The sequence below is a fragment of the Pristis pectinata genome, chromosome 6 (genome assembly GCF_009764475.1).
Source record: "Pristis pectinata isolate sPriPec2 chromosome 6, sPriPec2.1.pri, whole genome shotgun sequence".
Classification (NCBI taxonomy): domain Eukaryota; kingdom Metazoa; phylum Chordata; class Chondrichthyes; order Rhinopristiformes; family Pristidae; genus Pristis; species Pristis pectinata.
In genome coordinates, this window is record NC_067410.1 from 63,448,696 (window position 1) to 63,471,740 (window position 23,045).

The 23,045-nt window shown below is 41.9% G+C and overlaps 1 protein-coding gene across 3 annotated transcripts in view; it reads right to left on the reverse strand.

Moving 5' to 3' along the window:
• Positions 1 to 19,987: 19,987 nt before the first annotated feature.
• Positions 19,988 to 23,045, reverse strand: part of LOC127571562 (NACHT, LRR and PYD domains-containing protein 3-like) — a 29,943-nt gene continuing 26,885 nt past the window's right edge. For all 3 annotated transcript variants that reach the window (XM_052018051.1, XM_052018052.1, XM_052018050.1), the window contains 3 exons: positions 22,757 to 22,927; positions 22,104 to 22,281; positions 19,988 to 20,368 (listed from right to left, as the gene is read on the reverse strand). In XM_052018051.1, the coding sequence (XP_051874011.1) occupies positions 22,116 to 22,281; positions 22,757 to 22,927 (337 nt within the window). In that variant the 3' untranslated portion in view covers positions 19,988 to 20,368; positions 22,104 to 22,115. The remainder of the gene's footprint in view (positions 20,369 to 22,103; positions 22,282 to 22,756; positions 22,928 to 23,045) is intronic.

Here is a 23,045-nt window from a genome sequence, read left to right on the forward strand (position 1 = left end):
ACCAGAATCAATTGGATGTATCTAGACTCGAGGTAAGGTTTAATACCCATATGACAAGACAGATCACACATCCCCCACTTGCAATTTAGACTGGGATCACTCAGCTGGAACTCTGGGACAGCACTACCACCACTCTATTGATAGTTTAGGATGTGACATTCCAAGCTATCAAAAGCCTTTAGAGAACAAATGGAACATATAAATGAGCTGCAGAAACATTATTATAGTCTGACATGACAACACAGCAGTCAGGAATGAGATGCACACTATCCATGATGTTTCACATTGTTGGGTCTTAGGACATAGTGTACAAACCCCTTTATGAACCCAGAACATCTCCCATGTACTCGTAGTAATCCAGTCAATGATAATTATATATCTGGATTATTTCTAGACTGAAATGATATGAAATAGTATAACCAATAGCAAGTGTAGGTGGCTAAACGAGAACAAGGTCTCTATAGTGACATTCTCTTGTGAGTCTCAGAGTTGGGGCAAGATTTTAGAGAGGGCCATTGGAGCCCAGTTCAACTGGATCTCAGTAGGATTTGTGTGTCTGATGGGTGTGTGAGCTGGATTCCAGGGCACCTAAATTAGTAACTAATTTAAGCTCCCTGGTACAGACTTTGGTATGTAAGGGACAGATGTAGTTCATTCAGATGGTTTAGTGGATAAGGCACTAGAAGCATACAAAATATAAAACACTGGCCTCTAACCTTTGCTACGATCACTGTGAATTATGTTAAAATTCTCACAATAAATATCTCAACTCTCTGCACTATAATAAAATGTGAATGTAACTAATCATGGAACATGACAGGATGTAACAGAAAATAGGAAGGAACCTATCAGGCCAGTCTAAGACTGCGGGTTCAGCTCCATCCTGATGGGATTCAAGGTGTCAGTCAACATTAGAATGGTGATCCCCATTGAAGCCTTAACAATTAGGACCAGCGATAAGATAAGGATAAGGAACAATAGGCAGAGGGGTTCTGTACAGGTGTGAACAGTGGTCAGATGGGTTGTGAGTTGGGCTATGTTTATAAGATAAGATATCTTTATTAGTCACATGTACATCGAAACACACAGTGAAATACATCTTTTAGCGTAGTGATTTGGGGGGCAGCCCGCAAGTGTCGCCATGCTTCCGGTGCTAACAAAGCATGCCCACAACTTCCTAACCTGTACGTCTTTGGAATGTGGGAGGAAACCGGAGCACCCAGAGGAAACCCACGCAGACACGGGGAGAACGTACAAACTCCTTACAGATGGTGGCTGGATTTGAACTCGGGTTGCTGGTGCTGTAAAGCATTACGCTAACTGCTACACTACCGTGCCTGCCCTAGTAATTGGATAGGTTTAGTAACTGGATAGGCTAAAAGTAGATGGATAGGCTGAGTAGCATAGTCACAATACACGTGAAAATGAAGATATCCAGTACCACTGAGACAGCAGTTGCTGGAATCTGAAGCAAAAAATAAACTTCTGGAAGAACTCAGTGGGTCAGGAAGCATCTGCAGAGGGAAACGGACTGTTGACGTTTCGGGTCGAGACCCTTCATCTGGACTGCTTTGTCGGCTGTTGGAAATGAAAAGGTCAAAAGAGGGAGTGTCCAAGTGGAAGAGGAGTGCGGAGACAGGAGAAAAGGTCATCAGGACTCCTGATGAGGAATAGGCACAGAGGCAATGGAATAAGAGCTCAACACCATGGCAAAATAACAAGGAGAGCCCCCTATCTCTCACACCCATTTGTAGGACAATGGGGTGGGCCAAATTGTCACTGGCCCATTTGCAGAACCATAAGGTAATTAAAACAAAAACGGATAATTCAGGAAACACTCAGCAGGTCAGGCAGGATGAAGGGTCTTTGACCTGAAGCATTAATTCTTTCTACAGATGCTGTCTGATCTGCTGAGTGAGCCCAGCATTTTCTGTTTTTGTTTCAGATTTCCAGCATCTGCAGTTTATATTTTTGATTTTCATTGCAATATTTTCTCAATAGTTAAGCATTGCCTTTGTATATCCTCACTTTTGGGGAGATTCTCATCAACACAGCCCCATGCATGCTATTATTGATCAAATTGAAGCTTGGCCCATTTATATCTCCACTCTCTGAATGGCATCTTTATCCACAACATTTTCTGACTTTGAGCTGAGAAGGACTGCCCTGAGCACTGCGCTGATTTATTGTGCTGATTTATCATTTTATATACAGTCATTAACCAAACAGACTTATAGGGTTAAGTGTTTACCTGGTACTAAAGAATTGTGTGCTTTTCTCATTTGCTTCAAGGACAATTGCTTATAAGTTTGAAAAACATTCATTGTCTCAGCAGTCCTTCCACATCGAGGATGGCTTGCTTTCACTCTAGTTTTGTGGGTTCTGAGGTAAATGATGAGGTAAATGTGGAAAGCAAAGGCACATCCACAGATGGGGCAGGAAGCTTTTGATGGGCCGAGGTCAATAGTTTGAGAGGTGGTACTCTCCTTCCGCCATTTGCGCTGGTGTACTCCTTTTCCACTTTCAGTGATCATGGGCTGGGGTTCTCAAGTAGGACGTTGCACTTCTGCAAAGAGGCTTTGAGTTGAAATTTTTCTTCCCTCTGCCTGGTAATTTCCAGCGACAGACTCCTGTTTTAAGATGTCTTGTGTCAGGTATGTGATTGACATGGCCTGCCCAACAATGCATACTGAATGTTATTAAGACTGAAGTTGGGGAGATTGGCTTGATTCACTTATCCTTGCAATGGATCTGCAAGAATTTGCAAAGATGGTGCTGGTGGTTTCTTTCCATGGCCTTGAAGTGTCTGATCTAGATAGTGATGACCACTATTGTAGACTGAGGTTTATGGCAGGATAGAGGTCTTGATCTTCAAACGCTGTTTGGTGTATTGTAGGTGTGTGGTGCATTGAAGGTGAAGGCAAATTTCATTCTTGATTACTACTTCACTGAGAAGTAGTCCTCAAAATGTGGAATAGTGCAATGAAAGTAATTTAAATTTCTGACCTGTGTGGTTGTATTGCAAACACAGCTTTGGCCACTTTCTGATCAATGCGACCTACTGGCCTGTACCAGCTTGCTTTCATCTCTAGAAGTAGATAACTTTTTCCAGGTTATCACCAAGAAAGTTTCTTGTCAAAGGGTGCTGTTGTACAGTGAGTGCAGGTTGGTAGAGAACCTTTATCTTGTGGATGTTAGGCGTGACACATACACAATTGTGTGCTTCAATAAACAATTCAATGATGACTAGAAACTTGTCTTCAAACGTGTGCAAACGCAAGTGTTGTCTGTATTCTGCAGCTCAAGTACTAAGCTTGGGGTGACCTTGGTCATGGAGTGCAGGCACCACAGATTGAACAGTTTCCTGTCGGTACTAACGATAGCTCCAGTCTAACAGGAAGCTAATTGGAGGTGAGGTCCAGCATCGCAATGAGAAAGATTGTAAAAATGTTGGGGTGATGATACAGTCTTGGTTAACACCAGTGTTCATTGAGATTGGCTAAAACTGTTGGTTAGGATCATGATATAATATAATATAACAAACATAATATGGAGACAAATTTCTGCCGGCAGCTGAGAGTCCCTCCAGTTGATGGAGTCAATGGCTTTAATGAGGCTGAGAAAAGCCATGCATAGTTATTGGTGCTGCTCCCTGCATTTCTCTTGGAATTGTTGTGCAGTGATGATTATTGTGTCTTGATGAATGGAATGCATACTGTGATTCCGGGAGCAGTTTCTTAGCCACTGGGAGAAGGTGGTTGAAAGGGACTTGGTGATGACTTTCCTTGTTGCAACAGCAGGGAAGCACCTCTAGAAACTGCAGTCAGATTTAACTCATTTCCTGAAGATGGTCACAGTTATGGATACACCACACCATGAGTACCCTAAAATGCCAAACTCTCTACCCACAACACTGTGAACATCTCTTTACTAAAAGGATTGCAGTGGTTCAAGAAGATGGATCATTGCCGTCTACTCAAAGGCAACCAAGGAAGGTCAGTAAATGCTGCTCTTGCCAATGATGGCCATATAGGTTAAAGAGGGGAAAAAAAGCTTTTTGTCCCTTTGCATTCCCTGTTGGATGTCTTAAAAAGGCACAGCCACTTTACTTTTTGTTTAAAGGATAAGTTTATGAATTCCCTGATTACATTTCAATAATTGTCTTAATTTTTTTAGTACTACCATTATTTCTCTTCACATGTGTAACCTAAAATAGTCAATTGTTACTTTGATGTTCACTGGAAAACTGACAATGTTTGAAGATTTTTTTAATTAATATCAGCACAAGGAAGGCTGGGGGAAAGTGATACCTTTCACAGTATAAACTCCCACAAGAGCTCAGGGAGTAATGAGTTAACCTGGAAATATGTTGCAAAGCCCATAGTTCAGCAAGTAAATTGAAAATAAATGATGTGGGTGATTTTTAAAGTGTTTGAAAAAGAGGCCACTGTAAAATCTGATAGTTCGCTATCTGTTACTGAACTGAGATTGTCATGGTAACCAAAATTATTTTGTGAACACCTGAGAGTAGGTACGAAGACTACTATAGGTGGTTTTATAATTTTTATCAAACCATTGCCCTTCAGCTTATTTTATTCATAAGTATAAATAATGATTATCATCATGTAGTCAAAAATTCCACAGTACCTCAGCTTCATGATTCATGTTTTCATTGATGTGAAGCAATTTTCATGTCTTGATGTCTGGCCTTTATCCATTACCACATAAGCACCAGTTTTCATACTGCTCCATACATCTTTATCATCAGCATTTACTCAGCTTGTTAACAACCTTTTAGCTATAGGATAATATAGATGCTGGAATGAATTATAAGAGGTGGCATCAAAGCAGACCTTATGATCATGTACTGACCTTTAATGGTTTCATTTTAACCTTCACAGAAGTTTGTTTTAATTCATAACCATTAATCCACAAGTGCTGGTTGGAATACAAGCTCAAATAGATTCAAAATATAATTGGATTCATTTCTGAAGCAGACTGGGATTCAAGAAGGCGGTGTGTTGGAGGAATTGTTTAAGTAAATGATGAAGTTGGCTTGTTGATATTTGATGCTAGACATTAGACCCAGAGCTAAATTGGTTAGATCTCAATGTCTATTGCTTCCAATGCAAGCAGCATGCCAGCTTTGTGCTGCCTGCTTATGATTATTGTGGACTGCTAATCATGGTGCTAATCATATCATTTCAGCAGGGGGCTCAAGGTTGTGAGAGACTAGCCCACTAAGAGTGAGCTGCAAAGGTGGTTGGAGCAGAGGAAGTGTGATGACTGTAATTTATGGCTCATGTTGTTGCTGGCAGGCAGTCTGGAATTCACTCTGACAGAGCAGATCTGAACAATGCACAGCACAGGAGAGAGTGGGTGCACTATTTCCTGATGTTGCATGCAAAGCTTTATGCAGGAAGTACAATGCTGCATAATGGTTGGTCTAACCAGAACTCTGCAGGATTTTCATAAGAATGATAGTGCCCTCAATACGATGGCAGACTTGTTCACAAACGTGTGGGCATGCATCAAGCGCCCTAATGGGCACCCAAGATCTAATTATAGAATACAGCACAGGAACAGGCCTTCGGCCCATGATGTTGTACTGAACTAACTAAATTAGAATCAAATGCCCAACTAAACTAATCCTTTCTGCCTACACAATGTTGATATCCTTCCATTCCCTGCACATTCATGTGCCTATCTAAGAGCCTCTTGAACACCCCTGTCGTCTTTGCCTCCACCACCACCGCTGGCAGTGCATTCTAGACACCTCTCTCTGTGTAAAAGAAAACTTGCCCCATCCATCTCCTTTAAACTTACCCCCTCTCACCTTAAATGCATGCCCTCTGCCATTAGACATTTCAACCTTGGGAAAAAGATACCAGCTGTCTACTCTATCTATGCCTCTATCAGATCTCCCCTCAGCATCTGCCACTCCAAAGAAAACAACCCAAGTTTGTCTGAACTCACCTTATGGAACATGCCCTCTAATCCAGGCAGCATCCTGGTAAACCTCTTGTACACCCTCTCCAAAGCTTCCACATCCGTCCTGTAATGGGGCAACCAGAATTGAATGTAATACTCCAGACATGGCCTAACTAGAGTTTTATAAAGCTACAACGTAACTTCCCAACTCTAGAACTCAATTCCTCGACTAATATAGGGAAGCATGCCATATGCCTTCTTTACCACCCTATCAACCTGTGTAGCCACTTTCAGGGAGCTATGGACTTGGACCCCAAGATCCTTCTGCACATTAACACTATTAAGGGTCTTGTCATTAACAATGTACTGTCCCTTTACATTTGATCTCCCAAAGTGCAAGACTTCACATTTGGCTGGGTTAAACTCCATCTGCAATTTCTCCACCCATATCTGTAACTGATCTATATCCTGCTGTATCCTTTGGCAGTCTTCTACACTATCAACAACATCACCAATCTTCGTATCGTCTGCAAACTTACTAACCCACCCATCTACGTTTTCATCCAGGTCATTTACATATATCAGAAACAGGAGAGGTACCAGTACGGATCCCTGCGGAACACTGCTAGTCACAGACCTCCAGCCAGAATAAGTCCCATTGACTACTACCCTCTGTCTTCTATTGACAAGCCAATTCTGAATCCAAACAGCTAATTCACCATGGATCCCATGCATCTTAATCTTCTGAATGAGCCTTCCATGAGGGACCTTGTCAAACGCCTTACTAAAATCTGTGTAGGCAACATCCACAGCTCTACCTTCATCAATCACCTTCGTCACCTCCTCGAAAAACTCAATCAAGTTAGTAAGACATGATTTGCCCACACAAAGCCATGCGGACTGTCCCTAATTAGGCCATGTTTTCCAAATGTTCATAAATCCTATCCCTAAGAATCCTCTCCAGTAACTTCCCTACCACTGATATCAGACTCACCGGTCTATTGTTTCCAGGATTATCCCTATTTCCCTTCTTGAATAATGGGACAACATTAGCTAGTCTCTAGCCAGTCTTCCGGGACCTCGACTGTGGCTAGAGAGGACACAAAGATATTGGTCAAGGCCCCAGCAAACCCTTGACTCTCTCAATAAACTGGGGTATATCCCTGATGCAAAGTACTCATTAAGGACCTCACCCACATCTTTTGCCTCCAAGCACATGTTCCTTCCTTTATCCTTAAGTGGTCCTACTCCCTACCTAATTATCCTCTTGCTCTTGACATATGTGTAGAATGCCTTGGGATTCTCTTTAATCCTACTTGCCAAAGACTTTTCATGTCCCTTTCTGGCTCTACTAATTCCCTTCTTTTATTGCTTCTTTATAATCCTCAAGGGCTCTGTTTGAGTTTAGCTTCCTAAACCCTGCATACACTTCCTTTTTCTTCGTGACTAAATTCACCACCTCTCCCATCATCCAAGGTTCCCTTAACTTGCGATCCTTGTCCTTCCTTCTTACTGGAACATACTTGTCCTGTACTTTGTACAGTTGGTATTTAAACACCCTCCACATGTCTGATGTGGACTTGCCCAAAAACAGCTGTTCCCAATTAACTCTCTTATTCCTGCCTAATACTCTTGTAATTTACCCTGCTCCAATTTAATACTCTCCTGCATGATCCATACTTATCCTTATCTATTGCTATCTTAAAACTTAAGGAGTTGTGGTTACTGTTCCCGAACTGTTCTCCCACCGAAAGATCAGTCACCTGGCCAGGCTCGTTACCCGACACCAGGTCCAATTATATTACACTATATCAGTCAGGAGCTGGACAGGTCAGTGACTACCCCAATTCCCAGTAGTAAAAGAGAAAAGGCTGAGATTTATCAGGCTTTGCTAGTCAGTTCCAGGGAGTTGGGTTTTTATAGCAAAAGCCCCACTCTGGTGCTCTTAATATGAAAAAACAAAGTGCTAGAAACAGTCAGGCAGCACCTGTGGAAAGAGATGCAGTTAACATTTCAGGTCCTGGACCCTTCGTCAGAACTGAAAAAGAAAGTAAAACAAGTTAGTTTTCAGTGGCAGAGAAGGTGGTGGATGGATGGGTAGAATAAAGGGAATATCTCTGATAGGGTGCTCCAGTTGCAGCAACCAGAGCAGCAGAGGGGAGGAGCTAGCAGTTTTTTTAAAGTTGTGTGATTGGCTAAGTTTGTGGCGACTCAGCCTATAAAAGGAAGGGATAGTAAAGTGGAGTGGCCATGGTGAGAGTGGGCCAGTGTAGGAATTCTGAGGTTTTGGTGAAGAGGCACAGGTGAGTAGCAGGTAAGGCTTTTTATAGTAGTTAAATAAAAAGACATCAAATTATAACTAATTAAATAAAGTTGGGATACAGGATCAGGTGATGTGTTGTAGCTGCAGGATGTGGGAGCTGGTGGACCCCTTTGTGGTTCCTGATGACCACATCTGCAGTAAGTGTTGGTTGCTTGAGGAACTCGGGCTCAAAGTTGATGGCCTGGGATCTGAGCTTCAAACACTACAATGCATCAGGGAGGGGGAAAGTTATATAGGCACTGTGTTTCAGGAGGCAGTCATGTGCATTAAATTAACTACTTCAAATTTGGTCTGTGGTCAGGGGCAAGAGGGTGTCTCTGAGAGAGAGGCAGGTAGGGGGATCCAAGAGGTAGTGCTGGAGGAGCCTCAGCCCTTGAGCTTGTCCAACAGGTCTGAGATTTTTGCTTCCTGTGTGGATGAGAGTGGGGGCTGCAGGAAGGATGAGCAACCAAACAGTGGCACCGTGGTTCAGGGAACCATTCAAGAGGGGGCAGAGAAGAGAAATGTAGTTGTGATTGGGGATAGTATAGTCAGGGGAATAGACACAATTATCTATTGCAAGGATTGAGAGACTCAAAGGTTGTGTTGCCTGCCTAGTGCCCAGGTTTGGGACATCTCATCTCATCTCATCTGCAGAGGAATTTGGAATGGGAGGGGAAAGATCCAGTTGCTGTGGTCCATGTGGGTACCAATGACATGGGTGGAACAAGGAAAGAGGTTCTGGAATTTGAGTAGCTAGGATTAAATTAAAATGCAGAACCAAAAAGGTAGTAATGTCTGGATTGCTACCTGAGCCATGTGCAAATTGGCACAGGGACAATAAGATCAAAGAGTTAAATGTATGGCTCAAAGATTGGTGTGGGAGAAGTGGGTTTGAATTTGTGGGGCATTGGCACCAGTATTGGGGAAGGAGGGAGTTGTTCTGATGGGATAGGCTCCACATGAACTACACTAGGAACAGGGTCCTGGTGAATTGCATAACTAGGGCTGTAGATAGGGCTTAAAACTAAATAGTAGGGGGGTGGGTTCAACAGATTGGAAGAGTATGGATAAAGTAAAAGGGAAGGAAAGTGCAGGAAAGGTTGCTGAAGTCTCCAGAATAAAGAATAAGACAAAATTTAGAAAGGGATAAGAATTATTCAGGCAACATGGAGACAAATTTGAGAAGAAGGGTGGTAAATACAGGAATAAAGGAGTTATATTTGAATGCATGCAGTATATGAAATAAGGTAGATGAGCTCATAGCCAGTTAGAAATTGGCAGATATGACGTTGTGGGCATCACAGTGGTGGTTGAAAGAAGGTCACAGCTAGGAGCTAAACATCCAAGGATACACAGCCTATCAAAAAGACAGGCAGGTGGGCAAAGGAGGTGGGGTGGCTGTATTGGTAAAAAAATGAAATCAAATCCTTGGAAAGAAGTAACATGATCAGATGTAGAATCCTTATGGGTAGAGTTAAGAAACTGCAAAGGTAAAAAGACCCTGATGGGAATTATATACAGGCCTCTGAAGTGTAGCCAGGATGTGGGGTACAAATTACACAGGAGATAGAGAAGGCATATAAAAAGGGCAATGTTATGGTGGTCATGGGAAATTTCAATATGCAGATAGATTGGGGAAAATTAGGTTGGTACTGGATTCCAAGAAAGGGAATTTGTAGAATGCCTACGAGATGGCTTTTTAGAGCAGCTTGTGATCGAGTCCATTAGGGAAAAGGCAATTCTGGATTTGATGTTGTGCAATGAACCAGATTTGATAAAGGAGCTTAAGGTAAAGGAACCCTTAGGAGGCAGTGATCATAGTATGATAGAATTCACCCTGCAGTTTGAGAGGGAGAAGCTGAAATCTGATGTATTGGTATTACAGTTGCATAAAGGTAACTACAGAGGCATGAGAGAGGAGCTGGCCAAAGTTGATTGGAAGGGGACACTAGCAGAGATGGTGGTAGAGCAGCAATGGCAGGAGTTTCTGGGAGTATTTTGGAAGATGTAGGGTCAGTTCATCCCGAAGAAGAAGCATTCTAAAGGGAGGACGAGGCAACCGTGGCTGACAAGGGAAGTCAAAGACAGTATAAAAGCAAAAGAAGGCATACAATATTAGAAAAATTAGTGGGAAGCTTTTAAAAACCAACAGAAGGCAACTAAATAAGCAATAAGGGGAGAAAAGATGAAATATGAAGGTAAGCTAGCCAATAATATAAGAGGTTTATATAACTTTACCCTACCTTCCTTTTATTGGTTGAGTTGCCACAAACTTAGCCAATCATATATCTGAAAAAACTTTTTTAAAGTTGTATAAAGAGTAAAAGAGAGGCAAGAGTGGACATCAGATTACTGGAAAATGACAGTGGAGAGATTGTAATGGGGAACAAAGAAATGGCAGATGAACTAAATAAGTATTTTGCATCAGTCTTCACTGTGGAAGACACCGGCAACATGCCAGAAACTTGAGAGAGTCAGGACAGAAGTGAGTGTAGTTGCTATTACTAAGGAGAAGGTGTTTGGGAAACTGAAAGGTCTGAAGGTAGCTAAGTCACCTGGACCTGATGGACTATATCCCATGGTTCTGAAAGAGGGAGCTGAAGAGGTGTGGAGGCATTAGTAGTGATCTTCCAAGAATCACTGGAGTCAGGAATGGTTCCGGAGGACTGGAAAATCACAAATGTTTCTCTACTCTTTAAGAAGGGAGGAAGGCAAAAGACAGGAAATTATAGGCCAGTTAGCCTGACTTCAGTGGTTGGTAAGATGTTGGAGTCTATTATTAAGGGTGAAGTTTTGGGGTATTTCGAAGCTCATGATAAAATAGGCCAAAGTCAGCATGGTTTCCTTAATGGGAGGTCTTGCCTAACAAATCTGTTGGAATTCTTTGAGGAAGTAACAGGCAGGATAGACAAAGGAGAGTCAGTGGATGTTGTTTACTTGGATTTTCAGAAGGCTTTTGACAAGGTGCTGCACATGAGGCTGCTAAACAAGATAGGAGCCCATGGTGTTACAGGAAAGGTACAGCATGGATAGAAGATTGGCTGACTGGCAGAAGGCAAAGAGTGGGAATAAAGGGAGCCTTTTCTGGCTGGCTGCCGATGACTAGTAGTGTTCCACATTGGGTCTGCTACTTTTCACGTTATACAGTATGTTAATGATCTGGATGACAGAATTGAGGGCTTTGTGGCCCAGTTTGCGGATGATACAAAGATAGGTGGAGGGGCAGGTAGTGTTGAGGAAGCAAGGCGTCTGCAGAAGGACTTCTACAGGTTGGGAAAATGGGCAAAGAAGTGGCAGATGGAATATGGCATAGGGAAGTGTACGGTCATGTACTTTGGTAGAAGGAATAAAGGCGTAGACTATTTCCTAAATGGGGAGCGAATTCAGAAATCGGAGGTGCAAAGGGACTTGTGAGTCCTAGTGCAGGATTCCCTAAAGGTTAACTTGCAGGTTGAGTTGGTAGTAAGGAAGGCAAATGCAATGTTAGCATTTATTTTGAGAGAAGTAGAATATCAAAGCAAGAATGTAATGTTGGGGCTTTATAAGACATTGGTCAGACCACATTTGGAGTATTGTGAGCAGTTTTGGGCCCCATATCTAAGGAAGGATGTGCTGGCATTGGAGAGGGTCCAGAGGAGGTTTACAGGAATGATCCCAGGAATGAAAGGGTTAACGTATGAGGAGCATTTGATGGCTCTGGGCCTGTACTCACTGGAGTTTAAAGGATGAGGGGGGATCTCATTGAAACCTACTGAATATTGAAAGGCCTGGTTAGAGTGGATGTGGAGAGGATGTTTCCAGTAGTGGGAGAGTCGAGGACCAGAGGGCACAGACTCAGAATAGAAGGATGTCCATTTAGAACAGAGATGAGGAGGAATTTCTTTAGCCAGAAGGTATTGGTATTGGTTTATTATTGTCACTTGTACTGAGGTACAGTGAAAAGCTTGTCTTACAAACCAACCGTACAGGTCAATTCATTACACTGCAGTTACATTGAGTTAGTACAGAGTGCATTGACGTAGTACAGGTAAAAACAATAACAGTACAGAGTAAAGTGTCACAGCTACAGAGAAAGTGCAGTGCAATAAGGTGCAAGGTCACAACAAGGTAGATCGTGAGGACATAGTCCATCTCATTGTATAAGGGAACCATTCAATAGTCTTATCACAGTGGAGTAGAAGCTGTCCTTAAGTCTGGTGCCTCATGCTCCTGTATCTTCTACCCAATAGAAGAGGAGAGAAGAGAGAATGTCCCGGGTGGGTGGGGTCTTTGATTATGCTGGCTGCTTCAAAACAACGAGAGGTAAAGACAGAGTCCAAGGAGGGGAGGCTGGTGTCCGTGATGCGCTGGGCTGTGTCCACAACTCTGCAGTTTCTTGCGGTCCTGGGCAGAGCAGTTGCCATACCAAGCCGTGATACATCCAGATAGGATGCTTTCTATGGTGCATCGGTAAAAGTTGGTGAGAGTCAAAGGGAACAAACCAAATTCTTTAGCCTCCTGAGGAAGTAGAGGCACTGGTGAGCTTTCTTGGCTGTGGCTTCTACGTGATTTGACCAGGACAGGCTGTTGGTGATGTTCACTCCCAGTAACTTGAAGCTCTCAACTCTCTCGACCTCAGCACCATTGATGTAGACAGGTGCATGTACACTGCCCCCTTTCCTGAAGTCAATGACCAGGTCTTTTGTTTTGTTGACATTGAGGGAAAGGTTATTGTCATGACATCATTCCACTAAGTTCTCTATCTCCTTCCTGTACGACTCATCGCTGTTTGAGATATGGCCTACAACAGTGGTATCATCTGCAAGCTTGTAGATGGCGTTAGAGCAGAATCTGGCCACACAGTCATGAGTGTATAGGGAGTAGAGTAGAGGGCTGAGGACGCAGCCTTGTGGAGCACCAGTGTTGAGAATAATCATGCTGGAGGTATTGCTGCCTATCCTCACTGATTGCAGTCTGTTTGTTAGAAAGTCAAGGATCCAGTTACAGAGGGAAGTGTCGAGTCCTTGGTCTTGGAGTTTGATGACAAGCTTGCTTGGGATTATTGTATTGAAGCCAAAGCTATGGTCAATAAACAATAGTCTAACGTATGTGTCTTTACTGTCCAAATGCTCCAGAGCTGAGTGTAGGGCCAGGGAGATCACCTGTTTCGGTGGTGAATCTTTGGAATTCCTTGCCACAGACAGCTGTGGAAGCCAAGTCATTGTGTATAGTTAAAACAGAGGCTGAGAGGTTCTTGATTAGTAAAGGTGTCAAAGGTTAGGGGGAGAAGGCAGGAGAATGGGGTTGAGAGGGAAAATTAAATCTGTCATAATCGAATGGTGGAGCATAATCGAAAGGGCTGAATGGTCTAATTCTGCTCCAAGGTCTTATGGTCAAATGAGTTAAGGACAGTTACAAGCACAGTATGCTTCTTCATCTGTGTGATATGTTAATATTAGTAAGGCTGTGGGACATGCCCAGAAAGCCAGACCATATGAATCAAGTTAGAAAAACTGAGCCAAAATGACAGGCAGAAATAGCTAGTTGATGCAGAGAGAACAAAAGAATGAGTTACCTTAAGTTGGAGAATTCAATATTGAATACAGAAGGCTACAATTTACTCAGTGAAGATGAGGTGTTATTCCTCAGGTTTACATAGAGCATTGAACAATACAGCACAAGAGATGTAAAATAATGCAGATGCTGGAATCTGGAGCAACACACAATTTGCTGGAGGACTTCAGGGGGTCAAGCAGCACCTGTGCAGGAAAAGGAATTGTCAACATTTCGGTTCGAAACCCTGCATCAGGACTGAGAACAGAGAGGCAAGATGGCCAGTACAGCACAGAAACAGTCTCTTTGGCCCATGGTATCTGTGGTGAGCATGATGCCAAATTAGTCATAGTCAAAAGTTGAGTTTATTGTCATATGCACAGGTGCAATGAAAAACTTACTTGCAGCAGCATCAAAGGCACATAGCATCATATAAGCAGCATTCACAAGAAAAACATAAATTAAACAGAAATTATACACAATTTTTATGAAAAACCCACAATTAGAACAAAAAACCAAGTCCATTTTAGTGCAAAGTGATCAGAGTAATCATAGTTTTGCTAAACTGTAGTGGTGATTAGCTGGTTGTTTCAAAAACCAAATAGTTGAAGGAAAGTAGCTGTACTTGAACCTGGTGGTGTGGGACTTCAGACTTCTGTACCTCCTGCCTGATGATAGCTGTGAAAAGATGGCATGGCCCAGATGGTGAGGATCTTTGATGGATGTTGCCTTCTTGAGGCAGCGTCTCCTTTAAATACTACAGATGGTGGGGAGGGATGTGCCCATGACATGTTGGGCAAAGTCCACTACTTTCTGCAGCTCCTTGCATTTCTGTGCATTTGAATTGCCGTACCAGACCATGATGCAACCAGTCAGGATACTTTTAACAGTACATCTGTAGAAGTTTGTTGGAGTGTTTGGTGACAAGCTGAACCTTCTTAACCTCCTAAGAAAGTAAACTAAATTAAACTAATCCTTTCTGCCTGCACATGATCCATATCTCTCCACTCCCTGCATAGTCATGTGCCCTTCTAAAAGCATCTTGAACACCACTATTGTATCTGCTTCCATCTCCCCCCTGGTAGCACGTTCCAGGCACTTAACATTCTGTGTTTTTAAAACTTGCCACGCACTTCCCCTTTAAACTTGCCCCCTCTCAGCTTAAACCTATGCCCTCAAGTATTTGACATTTCAACACTGGGGGAGAAAGATTCTGGCTGTCTACCCTATCTATGCCTCTCATAATTTTATAAACCTCTATCAGGTCTCCCCTCAGCCTCTGACGCTCCAGAGAAAACAATCCTAGTTTGTTCATCCTCTCCTTGTAGCTAATACCCTCTAATTCAGGCAGCGTTCTGGTAAACCTCATCTGAAAGCTTTCTAAAATCTCCACATCTTTCCTGTACATTTGCATTGGGCCTTGTTTTAACAGGGCAGGAGACATAGATGGAAATATCAGAGTACAAGCGGAATGGTGAATTAATGTGTCATAGATTTATACAACACCGAAATAGCCCTTCAGCCCAACTCTGCTGCACCGAGCAAGATGTCTAACTGAGCTGGTCCCATTTGCCTGCATTTGGCCCATATTTCTCTAAACCTTTTCTATCCATGTATGTCTCTAAATGTCTTCTAAATATTGTAATTGTACCTGCCTCTATAGCTTCCTCTGGCAGCCATAGACCCACCACAATCTGTATGAAAAAAGTTTCCCCTCATGTCTCTTATAAATCCCCTGTCACCTTAAATCTTGTCCTCTAGCTTTAGACTCCCTACCCTGGGAAAAAGACTGTGACCAGCCACTTTATCTATGCCCATCATGATTTTATATATCTCCTTAAGGTCACCCCTCAGCCTCCTACTCTCCAGGGAGAACAGTCCCAGCCTATCTGTCCATTTCTATATTTCTAAGTTTTGTGTCATCTGTCATGTGGAATCTTTGAAATACTATTTTTCCTCCTTAACTGCTTGCTGCATGTTCACATTTGTTCTCATTGACTGGTGTGCAAGGACACTCAAATCCCCTATCCATCAACATTTCCCAGTCTATCACTAGTTTCCTTATCCTCTACCTGTCTGTTTTTCTTACCAAAGTGAGTAACTTCATATTTCTCCACATTACATGGTATCTGCCATGCATTTGCCCTTTCACTCAACTTGTCTGAATGTCTTTGAAGTCTTATTACATCCTTCTCATAAACCCACCCAGTTTCAAGTCAACAGTAAACTTGGAGATATTATATTTGGTTACTTCATCTAGATCATTGATCTATATTGTGAATACCTGAGCCCCAAGCACTGATTCCTGAAGTACCTACTAGTCACTGCCTGCCATTTCTGAAAAAGACCCATTTATTCCTACTCTCTGTTACCTATCTGTCAACCAATTTTCATTCCATGTCATTGTATTGTTCCCAGTCCCAGGTGCTTTAATTTTTCACTATAGTCTCATGCGGGACTTTATCAAAGGCCTTATGAAATTGAAATGCATCATACCACTGGTTTTCCTTTATCTATTTAACGAGTTACATCCTCAAAAAAAACTATTAGATTTGTCAAACATGATTTCCCTGAATTCATAGGGTCATACAGCATGGAAACAGGCCCTTCAGCCCAACTCATCTATGCTGACTGTGTTGTCCAGCGAGCTAGTTTGGCCTATAGCCCTCCAAACCTCTCCTATCCATGTACTTATCAAGATGTCTTTTAAATGTTGCTAGTGTGCCCGCCTCAACCACTATTTCTGTCAGCTCATTCCAAATACGCACCATCCTTCGTGTGAAAAAACTGACCTTGATGTCCCTTTTAAATCTCTTGCCTCTAATTCCTGCTTATTTTGTCTAATCCTGTTAATATTTTCTAATTGTTCAGTTATCAGATTCTTTATAGTAGACTCCAGCATTTATCATAGCATTGATGTTAGGCTATTTCCTGTTTTTGTTTTCCTTCCCTTTTTTAAATAGTGCAGTTACATCTTCCACCCTCCAATCTGCAGGAACTGTTTCAATATCTGTAGAATTTTGCAAGATGCAGCCAGTACATCCACTATTTCCATGCCTACCCCTTTTAATTCTCTGGGATGCCAATTATCAGGCCCTGGGGATTTATCAGCTTGCAGTCCCATTAATTTCTCTAGCACTAGTTTATACTGATGCCAGTTTCCTTTAATTCCTCCTTTTCATTGGACTCTTGTTCAACATAGGTTTAATATGTACTATCAGTACCATGAAATTGTTAAACAATGTTGCATTACATGGGCATTAATAAGAATTTATAAGTGGTTTCTATGGTTTATTATTGTAATACCTGTTAAATTGTGAGATGTCAGAATTCTATCCAGCAATGGTCCCAGTAGCTATCCTTGCATTACATGCCTATAATTGCAGGTTGCTAAGTGTGATTCAGATGAATAAATGACTAATTCCAGAAAAGGGAAAACAATTCATTTCAACTGTGAATGACTTAACGCCTTGATGTAGTTATATGAGAAGCAAATTTTAATTATTTTTATTCTGCGTGTTCTGTTGATCCCACCGTTCTTGTATCCCTTAATTCCCCCCCTCGTTAGATGTGGACATTGAGATTGTGGATTTGTGACTGAAGCACTTTACCTCCAAGTATTTGGATTTCATCTCCTCCCAAGGACATTACTTTTGAGTTATTATTTTCACAACTTCTTGCCAATTAGGAGCGGCAGCAAAGCTGGCCGCAATAGACTACTGCAGGAAGGACTCCAGAGTGCTCACATCAAGGAAAAAGTCACAGCTGAGGAGGTCTTCAATGTGTTCCTTCCTTCCAGTGGGTGTTGACAATGCCTCTGCCCCTGAGAAGTTCTCTTCTTGGCTCTCAGTGGCATGGGGCATTGGGTTTCAGGCAATAGATGTCTCTTACTGTGCTGAAGAACCTATGCATGTTATGACTGTCAAGGGATTGCTAAGCAGCTTGTGCTCACTCCTTCTACCTCTTTATGTCATGGGTTTTCTGCTGATCCTCTGCCTTAAGGTATCGACTGTTTCTTTTCCCTCGGGCTGGGGGGGGGGGGGTGATAAAAAGGTGGAATTCTCATCTTGGAACACCTTACATTTATGGTTGATTAGCTCCTTGATTTGTCTTGTCATTCTCATAAAACAGTCCTGGTTTGTCCTGACATAGAAGCCAACAGTCTTTTAATAGGTGCCAATTATTATAGACTTCTGGCAGCCCATAAGCTCTGGATACTTGTGGCTTCCGTAGAATCAGTTAGGCTGTTAGATAATGTCCAAGAAAAGCTGCTTTTGTGGGGTCTTTGAGAGCTTTGATGATAATCTTCTTGTGGCAACACTTCCATTGATATTAATGATTTAGTGCCATCTGATGAGGATAACAGAATGGATCAGGTGGTCCTCCTTACTCCACAGGGAAAGTCACTGAGACCCCAGATTAGCTCATTCTTGGTGGCAAAGTTTACTCTATGAAGATGACACACCTCTTCCTTGCAGGGCAAAATGAAAGAGGAACAACGACACCCTATTCTTTGAACTGGTCAGCTCCTGCCCAAGTGTCTCACTCAGTGCTACAATGTTGATGCCATAGCATCTCAGTTCCTAAGCTACGATAGCTGAGCAGTGTTCAGGTCCTGACGTTCCAGATTCTGAACTTCATACTGTTGAATGGGCAATGTCTTTTAATGAGATAACCGTTGCACACCAGCCACCACAAGGGCTTCACAGAGCAAAGTCTTGATCAAGGGGCAAGGGTGAGTCAAACTGACCAGGCTTTACCAAATGGGTATTATTACTCTCACATAAAGATGGGCACATGTTTCTGTTACTGAATGTTTGTGAATGTCCTTGACAAACACAAAGTTTTTTTAAAAAATGATAGATTTAATTATTTTTTATTTAAGTAAAGGAGTAAAAACACATACAGAATCAAATAGAAACTTTTGAACTAAAAAGGGTTCCACTCACCTTTCTCTCAGCAGCAAATGTGAATGAATGAGGTAAGGCTGCAGAAGATATGAAAAATGATGGTATTGTAGATAGCAAGGAAGGTTGTTTAAGGCAACAGCATGATATGGATCAGCTGTAAAGTTGGGCAGAACAATGGAAAATGGAATTTAATCTTGATAAATGTGAGGTGATGTATTTTGGAAGGTAAATGGTAGAGCCCTAGGGAGTGTTGAGGAACAGAGGGACCTTGGGGTAAACCTCCATTGATCCCTGAAAGTGGCAACACAGGTGGATAAGGTGGTCATAAATATGGGATGCTTGCCCTTGTTGCCCATGGTATTGAATATAAGAACTGGAAAATTATTTTACAGCTTGATAAAACACTGGCTAGGCCACACCTGAAATACTGTGTGCAGTTCTGGTCGCCACACTGGGAAGGATGTAATCTTTCTATAGAAGGCGCAGAGGAGATTCTTCAGGATGTTGCCTGGATTGGAGCATTTCAGTTATAAGGAGAGACTGGATAGACTGGGCTTGTTTTTCCTGGAGTAGGGGAGGCTGAGGGGTGACCTGACAAAGGTATATAAAATTATAAGGGAGATAAATGAAGTTGATAGTAAAAATCTTTCTCTTCTGGTGAGGATGTCTAAGACAAGCGGGCTTAGGTTTAAGGTGAGAGTTCGGAGATTTAGAAGGGATCTGAGGGTTATTTTTTTCATAGAGGATGGTTGCAGTCTGGAATGTGCTGCCTGAAGAAGTGGTGGAGGCAGGTACTCTCTCAATATTTAAAAAGAATCTAGACAAGTACCTGAGTCACCAAAGCATAGAAGACTATAGCCCTAGTATGGGTAAATGGGATTAGTGTAGGTAGGCATGATGGGCCAAAAGGCCTGTTTCTGTGGTGTACAACTCTGATTTCTCCTATTTATTTAAATTGGATGCAGTACTAGTAGTCAGACTCGCAGCTTGAGAGCTGGGAAGCCTGTGGATTTTCAAGCTATTCCTTTAGACTCTGCATGGAATCCTTCAGTGCGGCATGGAGGCAGCCAATAGCACAGGCAGCAGAGCAGAAGTTGTGGCCACGAGCTGAAGCCTCACCAGCGCAGGACACTGGAACTGAGAACCATAGCTAATTCTTGACATCAGTGCCAGCATCACGTTGGAAGAACTGGCCTAATATAATTAACGCTGTACATTTACATATATTGGACAATTATTGTACAAATATCAATACCAGTGTACACTATAACTTTATTAATATAATAAATTTGTATGCATGGAATACATTTATAAGTTAATGTCATAACACATTCTTCTATGGACAAATTTGACTTGCAATACTAATTCCACAGTGTAACTTTCCATTTATAATATAAACTCCTGTACAGAATATCCATTCAAATATAGTGTGCTTCTTGGAGTGCACTTTGCTCTATAGTTACACATTATATATAATTATCTGCAACATTCATTTCTTTAATATTCAGTGCTATATAGATTTTCCATTTTCTTGCACTGCATTTATTCTTATCTACATTTTGCATTTTCTTGCAGCGGTATTCATCATTTTAAATGTGCATGTTCTCCTGCTGCGGAGGATAACAGGAGTATATTCACTGCCCTCTAGTGGATATAGTGTTGATGTACATATAAATCAGTCAGAATGAAGCTAGGAATGAAAAAAAGTATTTGTATTTACAAAGTGCGTTTTGCCACCTCAAGTTACTATTGTTGTATAACATACCACTATCCTAACTGAAAGTTATAACTACCACTTATCACTGGCCATTATTGGTGTATCTGAACTTGGACCCAGTCTGCCAGATCTGAGAAAATGCTCAAGGTGAGATACAGTACTTCTCAATTCTATTCCATGCACAGCATGGAAGAGAAGAGTATTTGGAGGTATGGTTATTCACCAACAGAAAACAAAGGAAAGGGGCACTTAGCAGTTCTAGCAATTTCATTTTGGAATCCACAATCTCACAATGAGAGGAGTCATAGGTACATTCATTACACAGGAGTCCACAGCAATCTTCCTTGAGCAAATGAGCCTTTGTGAATTTAACTGTTGCAAGGAGCTTTATGCCAAGAATGAGAAATGTGAGTTTTTAAATCATAGTTTTTAAGTTTTATGATGATTTCAGCCAACCTTTTGTGCTGGATGGAAAATACTGCCGATAGACAGTATAATGCTCATTGTACCGCATGAATGAAAGTATGTTTTAGAACACAGAACAGCACAGCACAGATATAGGCCTTTGGCCCACAATGTCTGCAGTGAAAATTATGCCGAATTAAGCTAATTTTCTTCTGCCTGTATATGGTCCATTTCCCTCCATTCCCTGCATATTCATGTGTCTAACAGCCTCTCGAGCACCACTATTGTATCTGCTTCCACTACTCGCCTCTGCAGCCCATTCCCGACACTTACCACTTCCTGTGTGTAAAAAAAAACTTGCCCCACACATCTCCTTTAAACTTTCCCGCTCTCACCTTAAATGCATGTCCTCTAGTACTTGACATTTCTACCCTGGGAAAAAGATTCTGACAGTCTACCCTATCTATGCCTATCATAATCTTATAAACTTCTATCAGGTCTCCCCTTAGCTTCTGACGCCCCAGAGAAACCCAAGTTTGCCTAACCTCTCCTTATAGCCCATATCCTCTAATCCAGGCAGCATCCCGGTAACCCTTTCCTGCACCCTTTCCAAAGCCTCCACCTCTTTCCTGTAATGGGGAGACCAGAATTGCATAGAATTTTGAGACAGTTAATAAAAAAATTCATTGCATGGTTCCAGAAGTAAACAACAGCACAAACTGAAACAACTAACTCATTCTCTGGCATGCATGATAGTTAAAGAACACTAAATCTACCTTGCACCTTTTGTGTCTTTTTAACACATTACTCCCACCACTGTGCAGCCTCAGCACTGTTATACATCACAGTTCCTCTAGAAGGTGTACATGATATAATCTACACACCAGAGTGCTGTGAGGGAGTTACAAAGACATAGTGTAGTGAGTGTCTCAGACCACGGCATCCAGAGCAGGATATGGTGCAGTGAATGCCTAAGATCCTGGTATCCAGATCACAACATGGGTAGGTAAGGTGGAACCTGACACATGGGACAGTCAGCATTTCAGACACTGGTACCTAGAGCAAGATTTGGGATAGTGAACTTCTTAGATCTTGCTAGTCACAGCAAGTGATAGGTAGTGAGTTTAAAATCTTGGTTGCCAGAAAGGACAAAGGCTATGTGTCTCAGATCCTTGTTCACAGAGCAGAGTGAGTGTGTAACACTCTGATATCTAGAGCAATAATATGAGCTAGAGCAAGACATAGGAGCCCAAGCAGACAAGAAAATGATATGGAAAAAAAATCAAAAAATAGCAAAATTTACCTGTTTTGCACTCTATAAGTAAAGCTTGCAATTGGATTGTTGTGCAATGCACTGTAAGTTAATTGCTGATATTCCTAGGTTGTTAAGTTGGAGATTCAGTTCTCTTAGCGTATGTGTCACTCTCAAGGCAGAGAGAATATCCTCACAACAAGCAGCAGTCAGACCATTATCCTTTAAGCTGCAAGAAATGAGCAGAGAAAACAGTGATAGCCGTGTCAATAGGAAACACTCAACCCCATCTCAATTCAGACAGACTCAGTGATACAGAAACTTCAAATACTTAATTATTACTTAATGGAAAAAAGACCCCTCCATTTCCTGCAATCTGCAAGGATATCTGACACAAGTAATTCTGCAGGACTCTTTGGGCATCCCCTCAAACAGAAGCAGAACCAAATGAGGTGGGATTCACTGCACATTAACACTGATTCTGCACCATCTTCCCTTTCCCCCAAATGTCTATCCCTTTTTGGTAAAGTTTGTTTAGCTGCCCCCTCCTCTTTGTGTCTCAGAGCTGAATAACCCCCAGACGCATGAAAAACAAATATCACGCTCAAATTCCTGAAAATAGTAGTTTGTCAATTTGTATCACTATGGATCTTCAACTTGAAAAAGTTTAACACAAGGATAATTAAAACTGAGATCAGTCTTACCTTATGTCCTGTAAAGCATAATGTATATCCTTCAGGGCTGCAAAAAGTAACTTTACTCCTGAATCTCGCAGGTTGTTGCTAGTCAAGTTGAGCTCAGTCAGTGTAGAGCTAGCTATGAGGCCACTTGCAAGATCTGGGCAGCAAGCATTTGTCAGGTTGTTGCGATACAGACTGCAAGAAATAAAGAAACAATCTCACCAATTACGCTAATTCTGCACAACTGAAAAAATCCTTACTTTAATAATAGTGTAGGCTCACCTAGAAAACAGCCAAACAGAATGAAAATATT